We start from the raw sequence: 12,969 nt of genomic DNA, 5'->3' as shown, positions 1-12,969 counted from the left end.
ACAAGAAAATATCTTATCTCTGTTGTTTTCTCAAGCTTCATGTACAGTTTCATCCACAGATGAGTACAACCCACTCTTTATCTGAGCGTGGTTTGAAGTCATTATGAGAAATGTTGCAAAACATTCCATTAAGTTGTCCGTCGCACTGTTTTTCACAAGTTTTTAAGTATTACATATTCAGCAGATTGAGCTGTTTTTCGGAACTCTTAATGGCACAAAATTGCGAACAGAATGAAATTAAGCAGACTTTTTTTCGCCGGCAACATGGGACTACCAATTGAATTTGAATAACAAATAATAGCAGATGGTGCGGGACATGGGCTCTTCCTCACATGAGAGCATTGCTGAGGTATGAAAATGTGGAAAACATTCACATATGTGATGGATTTCCACATGCTAAATTAATCAGGTCTTGTTAGAGAAGAAGGGAGGAAGTGTGAACGATAGATGCTCTTCAAGGCAATTAGGCTGAGTGATATAACATAAAGATTAAGAAGGGAGCAGCTGTGCCAATTAAAAAAAATGGGTTCTGGGAAAAAGCAAAGAGACACATTTGTTAGCTCCTGGAGTTTCATTGTCTGTGACTGATAGTGTAAGTTAGCAAAATGCAAGGTTGTTACTTTCATCCTATGTAGCATGAGAGATCAACACATTGTTTATTGGTTCATGTGAATGTGTTAGTTTGTAAGCTACAGTTAGCTGCATAACAACAACATCTATCAGGCAGTAAAATAAAATAAAAAACAACTTTGTTTAAAATGCTTCTAAAGAAATTTCAAAAAGATGTTGGCATAAAATATCATTCTTTATTTTAGAAGGTAGAGTGTTGTGGAACATTTTATGTCTATTAGAGATACTTAATGAAGTTAAACCATCACCATACAGCTCTACTGTACGTTTGTAAAGTAAAAGTGTCTGACTTGTGACCCTATAATGGCTTTGTGATATCCAACATAGTGCTGGAGCTCATAAAACAACAAGAGAGACGCACTGACTCACTCCTTTGGCAATGCATTGAGTAAATACATGTTAGCATACTAACATGCTCACAATCAAATGCTGTTATTAAGGAAGAAAAAGTAGCACTAAACTCAAATACACTTGAGAATAAACTCGAGTATTTAGCTTTGTGGTTTATGATTACTTTATTTTATTGCACATTTTTTTCTACAAAAATGAATTGTAACAAATGGAAGTGTTTACTGTCAATGAAACAAAAAAATGTGCTTAAATAAATTAAAGTTCAATTGATTCTAGTATGTTTATGTGCCATTTAGGAGTTGTAAGCATACTTCAAAGATGATCAGAATAACATTGTGAATCCCAAATATGTTGGCCAGGATTATCTTGAAAATTCTAGATCATCCTATGGCTACTACAATTTTTGAATTTCATCCTGATGGGGACATCATGTTATAACCACATTTATTGTCAGTCTTTCAAATTGTATTTGAGACCTCTCACTCTAAACCACGACTGTGAACCTCATGGTGACATAACAAAGTCAGGGGGTCACCAAAGTCATGAGGATTCATCATTTGGGGAACAGGATGACTCTTTTGTTCCTTTCCAATCGTGAAAGACGGACTGACATTGCCATCTCCAGTTGCATGCCTCTAGCTTGGCCACATCAACTGACCACAAATAAGAAAGGCTATCTTGAGAGCAGAATATGTCATTTGAAATCCTTTTAAAAGTGAAACAGTAGCACCTCCACACTGGTAAAAAAGGGTACGTATATTCCCCTGTGGTACTGCAGTAATGTTCGTCTTCTTCACCTCCAACTAACTTTCTGCCTGTCTGTGACTTTTTCAGATTTGAGGCATGCATCAATGTTACTGCTGAGGTGTACATGCGTGCATACCTGACTCCATGCATCAATGACTGTGGGACGTATGGACAGTGCAAGCTTCTACGCACAAACAACTATCTTTATGCTGCCTGTGAATGCAAAGCAGGTAAGAATTTCCCTATAAAATCTGGTTTGCAATGCATTGCATGTTCAAAGTATTCTTCAGGCTCTCATGGAGAGCTTGTTTTCTCCTTTGCTGATTTGATTCTGGGCACACTTTGAATGTGCACTGAATTCAGATTAGGTGGTCTATTTATGTCATCTTTTGATTCTATTTCAATGTACGCTTTTTCAAATTGCATTTGCATTCACCAAGCCCCGTTATGGAAGCCGGTTACCAACAAAGCAAAGCAAGTTGTTTGATAGAAGTTAATGAATAGTTGTGCAAATTTGTTGTATGCTCTACGTTGTCTTTTATTATTAATCAGTAATTAATTATTAGAAAAAAAAAGCGTGACCATGATTTAATAAGTGAAAGTGATTTTCAGCAGTCAAAAGCTTTTTTGCATACAAGATAAGATATGACTTTATGTAACAGAATTAGGTCATCATTGCTGCAATACATTTTTAATTAGTTTGAAAATACATCATGCAGTGTGACAAGAAGGTTAAATGGCACAGGTATCTTCTCAGAATTGACCTAGCAATACCGCGATCAAATGTGCCGCTGTTGAATGCGTCATGCAGTGGCCTGGTATTAATCTTCTGATATAAGCCAATAATACACCCTCTTAATTACGAACAGCTTTTCAATAAAAGATGAGCTTATGAAACTAAACAATGCGCGTCCTCTCGGGCTTTAAAAAAAAATCGTGCCTTTGATGTTCTTTTATCAGAGCTGCTTTCTCTTCAGTTAAATTCATTGTCATACTTCATATGTGTGACTGCTTCCTGGCAGGCGTTTTGCATTCAGCACTTGCCCTTGGCCCATCTCACACGGCAAACTCTCCGCTCAACTGTGCTCACGAATATTTAATTCACAGTGTCGTATCTAATCCAGCTATTTTTGAAGATCGAATTAAAGAAGCAGAGCAGCGGTGTTTTTTTTTTTCACCGAAGATGAGTTCACACCCGGAGACTTGTTTAAAAAATAAACAACCTCGCACTTATCTGTTTGATTGTTTTCACAGAGAAATGTCTTTTTATAAGGGCCCATGGAGCATTGATCTAGTCAAGAGATACATATTTTAAACATTAAAAAAAATGCTTTGAATTCTAAAGAGACAAAGCTTTAAGAAAACTTTCCTGAAGTCTATTCAGAGTTTTTGGGAAGTCAGAAACCATTTTAACTCCGGTTTTTCTTTTCAAACTATTAAAAGCCTAAGAACACAAAAGCTTTCTTCTCTCTTAAATCTCTACTTTCTCAGATCCTCATACAGTATAGTACTGACTGTGTGTGTGTGTGTGTGTGTGTGTGTGTTAGGTTGGGATGGCTGGGGATGCACAGACAACTCGGAGGCCTACTCCTACAGTTTCCAGCTACTCTCCACCCTGCTGCTCTGTCTCAGTAACCTGATGTTCGTCCCGCCGGTGGCCATCGCCATCCGAAGCCACTACCTGCTGGAGGCTTCAGTCTACATCTTCACCATGTTCTTTTCAACTGTGAGTTGACCTAAAAATATTTTTGGATCTGATGATAGTACTGTAGGAAAGCTGCATTATTGCTTGACTCTAAACATCTCTTGAAATCTCTGTAAGCAGACTGTCAGAAAACTGCAAACTACAACACATGGATGCAAACATTAGATATGAATTGAAAATACAAATTAAGAAAAATATCACTGAAACTATAAACACACTATCAGGATGTTACAGTGGTGGTTAGAATACCAATTTAGAGTGAAATGTACACCATATTAGAAAGACCTACCACATGAGCATACGCTAAGGCAAAACCTACAATAATGTACATGTCAGTGTTTGTTATCAAATCATTTAATAATAAATAGCTTTACAAACCCAATTTCTTTCTGTCGCATCTTCTTGTGTGTATAACCACTCACTGCCTGTTCCCTCTCCTCTGACAGTTCTACCATGCGTGTGATCAGCCGGGTATTGTGGTGTTCTGCATCATGGAGTACGACGTGCTGCAGTTTTGTGACTTCCTCGGGTCGCTTATGTCAGTGTGGGTCACTGTGATCGCGATGGCCAGGCTAAAGTCCATCATCAAACAGGTAGGCACCGGGATACACAGAAAAAGCTCTTGTCTCTAAACAGAGATGCAGCCTGTCCGAACAGAAACTCCAGACTTGTTTGATTTGCTTGAAATATAGGTTGTACAGACATCAAGAATTAGATTACATCAATGGACCATAAAGCATTTCCACTGTCATGCATTCAGTAGGACAGCATCGAGACTTCTGCGAGAGGTCAACATTAGCAGTCGACAACTTGAGAAAAACTATGTGGCAAACTTTAGATGATGCACAAGTAAAGCTGTAGATGAGAAAAATATAAATGAGTACCGCATATGCCCCAATTTGTAGTTATTAATCAGAAGATCAATGTGTTAGAATCAGCAGTGCCTGGTGCTAAATTCTCCGGTTGTTGACATATTGCGGTGGATAACAGTAAACACTAACAGGTGCTCCTTCTCCCTATGTCGCTCCCTGGCTGCACACCAAGATGGAGCAGTCTCAGGGAAAGTGTGTGTGTGTGTGTGTGTGTGTGTGTGTGTGTGTGTGTGTGTGTGTGCATGTGTGTCCATAAATGAGACAGAGAGAGGGGGAGGGGGAGAGGGGGCGGAGTAGTGGGAGGGAGGGAGAGTATACGAACATCTGCTGTCCTCTAGAGTTTTCATTTTTTGCTGAGCACTGCAGTACACAGTCACTAATCAAATCGCACATGTCAGGACTGGCAAGTGGAGCTGTGTGTGTTTGTGTAAAAGATGGAGACAGTGTGTGTGTTTGTGTGTGTCTTTGTTGTTTGTGTATGTGCGTGTTTGTTTGTTTGTTTGTTTTTGTCCATGACCGCAGCAGCAGTAGAGGGCAGAGGGCCCAGGAGCACCTGATAGTGTGTTTGTTTGTATGTGACTTTTAGACCTCCAAAGGCTGAAAGTCTCACAATATGTCGGCAGAATATCTTTCAAGGACATTTTGTCTTCAGTAAAATATTGTTATCTTAATCTGCTGAAGGTCATTGCTTCAGAATCATATAAATCAAAAAGGATAATGAGTTTAATATAATTGTATTATATTATCAGTTATGATACCTTGTCCTCACCAAAGTAATTGCTGAGATCTCGGTAAAACCCTACATGAAACAATAGCGTTCAGACAATCAATCATCTGAAAAATGCTGCCAAAAAAGACTTTTGGCAGCACGGTTTCGGCAAGTATGCTAAAGTTTGTCAAAGTTGAACCACCACATTGGTCTGTATATTACTTGGAATGTAAGAAGTGGAAATACTGGGAAAAACTAACTGAACTATTAGACAATGTCCTCCCCTATGTCTCCCTCTCTCACTACTATACCTCTCAATAAAGGCACTCTCTGGCCTGAACAGAAATTGAAAACAAGAAATAATGCAGTTTAAATGCACCTGAGCAATGGCTTCAGATTTCAGACCTGGAGGGAGCACCTTGGCAAAACGTGACAGATATATAAAACTGAAATTTTAGGTATTGATGTTATTTTTCGTTATCTCTTTCATGTCAGCTCGTATAACAATACAGAAACACAATGTCTTGCCATTATTACACTATGATCTTTATTATGGGGAAGAAATGGTAAAGACAAGGTCTTAAATGTATCTATTAACTATGAGATTAGTTTAAAGCTCTGAAAGCTCAGAAGTACACCTTTGTGTTTGGATGCTCTTCACTATCTTAATGTTCAACAAAATAATTTGCCTTTTTCTTTGTTAAGCATTGTAACGCAATTCATCGAGGCACTGGTTTTGGACATGTTGTAATCCACATATGCACAACTACAGTCTTTATTACTGTATATAAGCAAGCGTGGAAATATATGTGGCAGACAAAAATAGACTCTGTACTCGAATTCCCAAAGGCTTGGCCGTCACAGCTACAGATAATCATTTATTACACCTAAAACTATGCCTGCGAGCATCATTTGTAGTCAAGCCTGCATACAATACATGTATACATGCATGTTTAGGTACCCCTGTCTGATCCAGTGGTGCAGTATGACTGATGACTGTTCGCTGCACAGAGTCCTCAGGCTGCAACACGCTGCTCCTCTCCTCCTCGGTCTGTGCCAATTATTCCTGGTCTCCTGCAGCACAGGTCTTCCCATCTCAAAAATCCCCAATTCCTCCTCACGTGCCCTTCCAGACAGAAGAAAGCAGACCTCAGGCATCCTGCACAGGCTTAAGTTCTCCCAGAGCTCTGTAGCCCAGTTTATTGATTTCTTCCCTCTCACTTTATTTTATCCTGTGGCTTTATGTCAAATTGTGAACTTGACCAAAAAAAGTTAAACTGGCATTATTTATAGCATGGAGTTCTGTTGCAAGTGTTTGTTTTTTTGTAATGCTGGGGCTCTCTCAGTCATTTAAAGAAAGTTCAGTTGGTGTATCGTTCTGCAAACACTTCAGCGGAGCTCCTCTATTTTATGCACTGATGAAACGCTTACTTACGAGCAGGCTTTTAAGTTTTTTTTTACACATCTTTGAAAGTCAGTTCTAGTAGAAGCTGTGATGTTTTCTTTATCAAAGGAAACCGAATATATTCTGTCATTACTAGGATGAAAGAAGGCTAACAACATAAAGTACTGTCCTGCAGTTTTGAATTACCCTAACAGGAGTAAATAGTGCATTTGTTGAGAACACATTTTTCAGCTGCAGATAGAGACACATTTGGTGCTATAGTGCATATTCTGATAATGTAAGAAAGGGACAGTAGTTTGGCAGATGTGTTTTTAATAGTTTTTTGGACACAAATGTGCTCAATGGCACAGAGGAATACACTTTATCAAGCTATGATAAGACAAACAGCGCTTACATGTTTTAAAGGATCAAATCATTGGTGTTGGTTGTTTCAGGGAGGGATAAGTTGATAGTAGAACACAAATAGATCTCCAGCTATTTTAATACTCCTTTACTGTAGTTTTCCATTTCTTACTAATTGACTTACACTCACACACAATTCTTTCTCCTGCCAGTTTTATGCTCCATTCTAGCTTTTCTGGAGCAACACAGTTATACAATGGACCTCCATGAATGTAGCAGCTGTGTTAAGAAAAGTGGAACTTGCACCCAAAAAGCAGGACACAGGTGCAGAAAGAAAGAAATGTAGTTCCAAATTTGGTGACTGAAAATCAATTCCAGGTGTTTTAGTAATATCCAATAATCTTTAAGGACTTCAAAGGTTTTGTCGCCATTTTTATACAATTTGAGGAGGAAATTATATTTATGGCAGTTTTACTCTCACCAAAACCACTGATGTGTTGTGAATACACAACTATCCTGTTATTTACTGGGGTAGTAACAGTGTCAACAGAGTTTGTAGAGGGCTGTTATTGATCCATGTGTTTTTTGTCAGGTGCTGTATCTGCTTGGGGCGATGTCTCTGTCTATGGCTTTGCAGCTAGACCGTCACGGTCTGTGGAACCTGCTGGGACCCAGCCTGTTTGCTCTGGGCATCATGGCCGTGGCATGGGTAAGAACAACTCTTGTATTATCTGCATTGTAGACCAGGAGACTACAGCTAAAAGCAGATTTATTCAATAATGAGTTTATCTGCATTTAAAAACAGAAAAATTGCCATTCTAAGGTAAAAACCACTTCATGAGAATATACCAATGATAAAGGCGTTTAACAATGTCTTTCTATTTGTAACACACAGTAGGATCTTGTATAACAACATTTTAAATATAGGCTTCTTAATCTTGTATTTCCGAGTTGAAGACAGATTTTTTTCTCTCAGAAATTTCACTTCTTACAGCGTGTGGTCTACAAGGGATAAAAGAAGATTGATTTTAATACACGAAGTGTGTTTGACATTCATAGACGCTTGTTGAAACATGCAGATGAAATGTGTCAGCACTGTTCCTCTATTGTTCCTCATGCTAGTAAGTAAAAGGATTTAATCCATCATTTAAGCTTAGGGCTGGAACATGTGCATGGCTAAAAACTGTGGGTTTCTGACCAGTGAAGCTATTTTACATAGCATGGAAGGGGCTTTAAAAGTTTTGCAGCCTGTGGTCATTAGTCACGGGTTGTAGTTCCATTATAAGTCAGCTTGTACTTCCACTGACTCTTCTCCGAGTCATAATGTGCTCCCTGAACTGAAAAGATAAAAAATAATAGTCTTTCAGGCAAGGTTCTTGGAAAAAAGCCTTTAACACCAAACCTCTGACATGAGTTTGAAAACAAGGTTTGTGGCTTCCTTGGAGAAAGCTTTGCTTTGAATATAGTGTGGGAGTTGGAACACTGTGAATTATCTTTCTATGAGCTGCAGGATCATACACAAACTGTGGAAGATGAAGTAGTATTCAATTCCTACATGTAAATCCTCCAGTTTAAGGACACAATGTTACCATAGAGCTGATTCTATTTATTTTAGATTGTCAGCAGTGCTTCAGGATTCATGCAGGGCACTAGTTTATCATTCAAAAAAGTGAATGTATTAAGGAGTTTACATAAAGCAATGGGCTTCCACTATTATGATGTTTTTATTTATAAATGTGAGCATATTTGTATAGCTTGTTCAATATTTGACAAATTGAAAACATCATGTTCTGATTTATTGTTACTATCATTATCAAATAAAGGACTACATGCACAAACCATACTCTTAAGAAAAAAAGCAAAACTAAAGACTCAAACACAGAGTATTCATTTTCATATGTCGATGACCTAGACGCTGCCTAACCACAGTATTTAACAAGTATTTAAAAAATCACCTGCAAGTTATCCTACTGTTTTCCAATTTTTAAAGTTACTCTTGCTCAGGCTTTGATTACCCATCACTTCATAATTTATCAGCTGTTCAATAGTCTGCATTTCAGCACCACCTCCTCAATGCCTCAGTTTGAGTGCTGCACATTTTCTAAAAGAGCCCTTTCATTTCAACTTGTCATGTTTTTGCAAAGCCTGGCATTCTGAATGTTCCCAGACACAACCGAATTAGATCAGTCAAGTGAAGGGCACCAAGCGTCTGCTGCTCAGCTCTGCAGACGTTTCGTGAGCAGTAAGAAGGAGGGGAGAAGTTCAAATCTATCAATGCCAAGTATCCCTAACTCAAACTAAATGAGGTCCCTGAGTTTTGTACGTGAAAAGCCATCTTGGTCTTATTTTTTTGTTTTAACCAGAAAAAAAAAAGGATGCAGTTTCTAAGGGACCAAGTTTCTTGAATTGGCTGTATTCTATTTAAATAAAATGCATACATAAAGTCAATGAGAGCAATTTTCATAAACATTCATAAACAACTTACATGTCCCTTGGCAATTCCCCGATTCTTACTGGTAAAAAAATCTAATGCAAGAAATCCGTGTTTATGTACTGATGAAAATAGAGTCTGAATTTAATAATGAAGCACTCTCTAAATACTGTTTGGAAAGAAACAAATGCAATGTCTCTCTGTGCCACATGTTCAGCAAAGATTGAGCAAATGTTCCATGGTATACAAATACAGTAGAGACATCGTAAACAGTTACTGCCACAAATAAATACATTTGTAAATAACAATGTAGCAAAAGCTGTGACTGGCCAATCCCTGATGACCAATTTAAAGCATCTATCAGCTGATTATGATCCTTGTGATGTACTAGGCTGCAGCAGTAGCCATGAATGCTAATTTCAGCCAATAAATATGAGAAATCCAACCCTCTGTTCTGCCATTCAAAGTAAACTGCCTGCTGCTCCCCCACTCACATCCCATTGGTCTCAATTTTTAATGTCTGCGCCCTGTATGATCTCCCACTTCAATAACCTGTTTTGACATGAAATGTGTTCATTAAATTAAGGAAGGAGGAAGATTAAACAAGGTGGCCTTTGAGAAATTAACTTTATTGGCCTTAGTTTCCGAATAATTGTATGAAAGTAAATTGATATGCAGCTGTTGTTTCTCAGCCATTTCCTTTGAATGGACCTTAGTATTGGAGACTTTTTTACAATGTCTTAAACTGGATTATTCTTTAAGTGCTGATCAACCAAATCTCCAACAACATAGTGTTGACTGGCACTTTATATGTTCAGTTGTACTAAACATTACTTTAAACAGGACACTGTTTCTTAGAGAACACGTTTGGTATACTTTCATTTACCCGCTGTACAGTGGCTTACCTTCAGCCCAGAGAAGCATAACCCCAGTTTCAATCAATAGTGAACATACTAAACATTTTCTGGTTCTATGTGATTGTATTTTCCTGGGCAAACAAATAGATCTCAGTATTTAAAGTTTTTGGCATTGTGAAGTTATTTTCTGGGAAATACTTTTCTTGCTAAAATGTAGACCGGTGTACTTTGAAAATGAAAAAATGGAAAAGCCGTTTGATAAGCGCTGTTCAACAGAGTTTCATATTATGGTGCTAAAATTCAAACTTAAATAAAGACTCAATTCAACCAACTCCACTCCTACTTCTCTAGTAGTAATTTGATAGCTCAAATAAATTGGTTGTGAGACATTTCGACTACACTTTAGACTTGATGAATAACAGGTGTGTGTTATCCTCTCAGACGGTGCGCACCATCCGTCGGCGGCGTTGCTACCCACCCACCTGGAAGCGCTGGGTGTTCTTCCTTTTCCCAGGCACCATGATCGCCACGTCAGCCGTGGCCCTCTACGCCTTCGTGGAGACAGAGGAAAACTACTTCTACATCCACAGCATCTGGCACATGCTGATCGCAGGAAGCGTGGGCTTCCTCCTCCCGCCTCGCGCAAAGCCTGACGCCAAGGTGACCCCACTGAAGCGTAGGCGAGGCTGCGGCTATCAGCTGTGCGTTAACGAGCACGAGGAGCTGGGTCTGGTGGACCCCGCCATCATCTCCATCAACAGCATCTGCACCAGTTGATAAACTCCCCACTCCCAGCCTTTCACCTTAGAGACACTTCATTGCCTTCTTTTACTTGGGGAATTCACAGACGGAAATTAAGCCACAGAACTTGAAAAAGCAATGTAAATATTGTAATGCAGATATGACACATTGGATTTCTTTTTTTGGTTGTAATTGGTATGGTTATAACTATAAATACAACTGTAATTATTATTATCTATAGTTAAAGTTCTTCTGATGAATTCTGGGTGTACACACTGTTGTTTGTGAATATGTATTTAAAGTCGAAGCTGAAACACTGCTGCTATCTGACGGTGACTGTAAAACTGCTTCTGTTGGTTATTTATTGGTGGTCTTGTGAACAGGCCAGTTATTGTACTGTTGGGGGCACAGATCAGGGGAGAGGTGGGGGGTCATTTATCAAGGGCACGGCTTTTCTGAAATTCTTTTCAAATATATCTTTTGCACTGAGACACAAAAATGTTATTCTGTACATTTTTATAACAATATAAACTACAGTGGGCATCACAAATGTAAAACCTAGTTGTCATGTGGAATGTTAGACTGTCTTTTGCAATTGCAATGTATCGCTTTTACACGAATGTGCAGATGTGGAACAGTCCCAAAGTTCAGTTGTCTGTTGAAAGAAAAGAGGAGAGGATTATGTCAGAGACCTCAAACCAAGACCTCACTTCCCTGTTCTTTTCTGACAGGACCTGTGTGACTCCACATTCATAAACAATAAATGTTTCCTTTCTTGCCTCAGTATCACTTTTGCTTTCGAAGCTTTTAAATGTAGTGCATCTGTTGAATCTTTCACAAAGACGTTGCAATCCCTGCCCTAATGGAAACCAGTTGTATTCAGAAAGTGAGATGAGATGCTGTCAACAACATCCTTCCAGGAATAGAGTAAGAGATGAATAATTATCCTACAGAGCAGCAGTATGACGGCAACTTCAGAGCATACTGTTGATATGTAGCCTCTGTCTCTCTGTCTAATATAAAGAGCATGTATGCCTGTTTAGGCATGATCCATCAGCAGCACCTCAGTATTTATCATCCATGTGCGGATTATTTTCTATCAAATGATACGAGAAAGCTGAACATATTCATTCTTTTTTATAAACTAGGATTGGAGGTTGTATCTGGTCTTGACAACAAACTAATAAACACGTGTTAGAGTGTACAGTTATGCTAGCAAGTGAGGTTGTTCTTAAATGGGGCATAATAGTCTCATTTTCAGGTTCATACATGTATATTGGGTTTCTATTAGAACATGTTGACATGCTTTAATGTTAAAAAAACATTATTTAAGATTAGCTTTATTCACCTTCTGTCTGAAATGCTCCATTTAAGCCCCCCTCCATAAATAGCCCAATCTGACTCTGATAAGCTTGTTAAATAAGTGCCAGTTTTATTTGGTCATTAAGTATTGGTAAAATTATAAATTTGACTAGATGATGCCGATGGATGAGAGGTCAGGGGATCAAAATAATTGCAATTCAACTTCTGGGGACCATGAATGTGTTGTTGTTGTTGTTGTTGTGGAGATAGTTTAATAAAAAACAACATTTCAACTTCTGAAAAAATCGTTTTGGGAAGTATGCTTCTGTAATTTTTATACTGATCACGTTTAGGAGGAGAACACTGTTCTCATTCTGTTTGTCCAGCACAAACCTCTCAAACTATCTTCAGCCTTGGATCCTGTTTGAGTGTTAAACTAAGTTAACCATCTCCCAGTAGAGTCATGAAAGAGGTACAGTAGGCCTATCTGCTCCTCTTCTAACTCTTGTGAAGCGTTTTTTTAAATAAGAAATCTTGAAATGTACGGTCTTGTTTGTAAGGGGCTGTTCAGCAACAACATGCACAATTGGAAAAAACATTTAGAAAAATAAAAATTACAAAAAGACAAAAAAAAGACTATACAAATGTGGCAAACATACAACATACATAAAATGAGATAATATGACATACAAAACAAAAAGATTATATCATTTTTTTACTCCTTTTAGGTTTTAGGTTTTTAGGATCACCACATCTGCATTTATCGATTAAAGTTTTGCAAGAAAAACTTTTATTTAAAGGGCAAGCTAGAGGAAGAAAAAAAGACCTAACTCCTAATTTTTACCAGAACTGTCAATGCTGCAGCTAATTATCCAAT

The 12,969-nt window shown here is 38.2% G+C and overlaps 1 protein-coding gene across 1 annotated transcript in view; it reads left to right on the top strand.

The window, feature by feature from the left end:
* The window catches only part of tmem8b (transmembrane protein 8B), a 33,260-nt gene extending 20,701 nt beyond the window's left edge, over window positions 1–12,559 (top strand). Inside the window, exons 9-13 of the mRNA XM_063896595.1 lie at window positions 1,816–1,958; window positions 3,276–3,454; window positions 3,880–4,026; window positions 7,354–7,470; window positions 10,491–12,559. Coding sequence (XP_063752665.1) covers window positions 1,816–1,958; window positions 3,276–3,454; window positions 3,880–4,026; window positions 7,354–7,470; window positions 10,491–10,826 — 922 coding nt within the window. The 3' untranslated portion in view covers window positions 10,827–12,559. The remainder of the gene's footprint in view (window positions 1–1,815; window positions 1,959–3,275; window positions 3,455–3,879; window positions 4,027–7,353; window positions 7,471–10,490) is intronic.
* Window positions 12,560–12,969: the final 410 nt, after the last annotated feature.

This window comes from Eleginops maclovinus, chromosome 12 (genome assembly GCF_036324505.1).
Source record: "Eleginops maclovinus isolate JMC-PN-2008 ecotype Puerto Natales chromosome 12, JC_Emac_rtc_rv5, whole genome shotgun sequence".
Classification (NCBI taxonomy): Eukaryota; Metazoa; Chordata; class Actinopteri; order Perciformes; family Eleginopidae; genus Eleginops; species Eleginops maclovinus.
The sequence above is the reverse complement of the archived record's forward strand: the minus strand, read 5'-3'. Positions and strand labels throughout refer to the sequence as shown.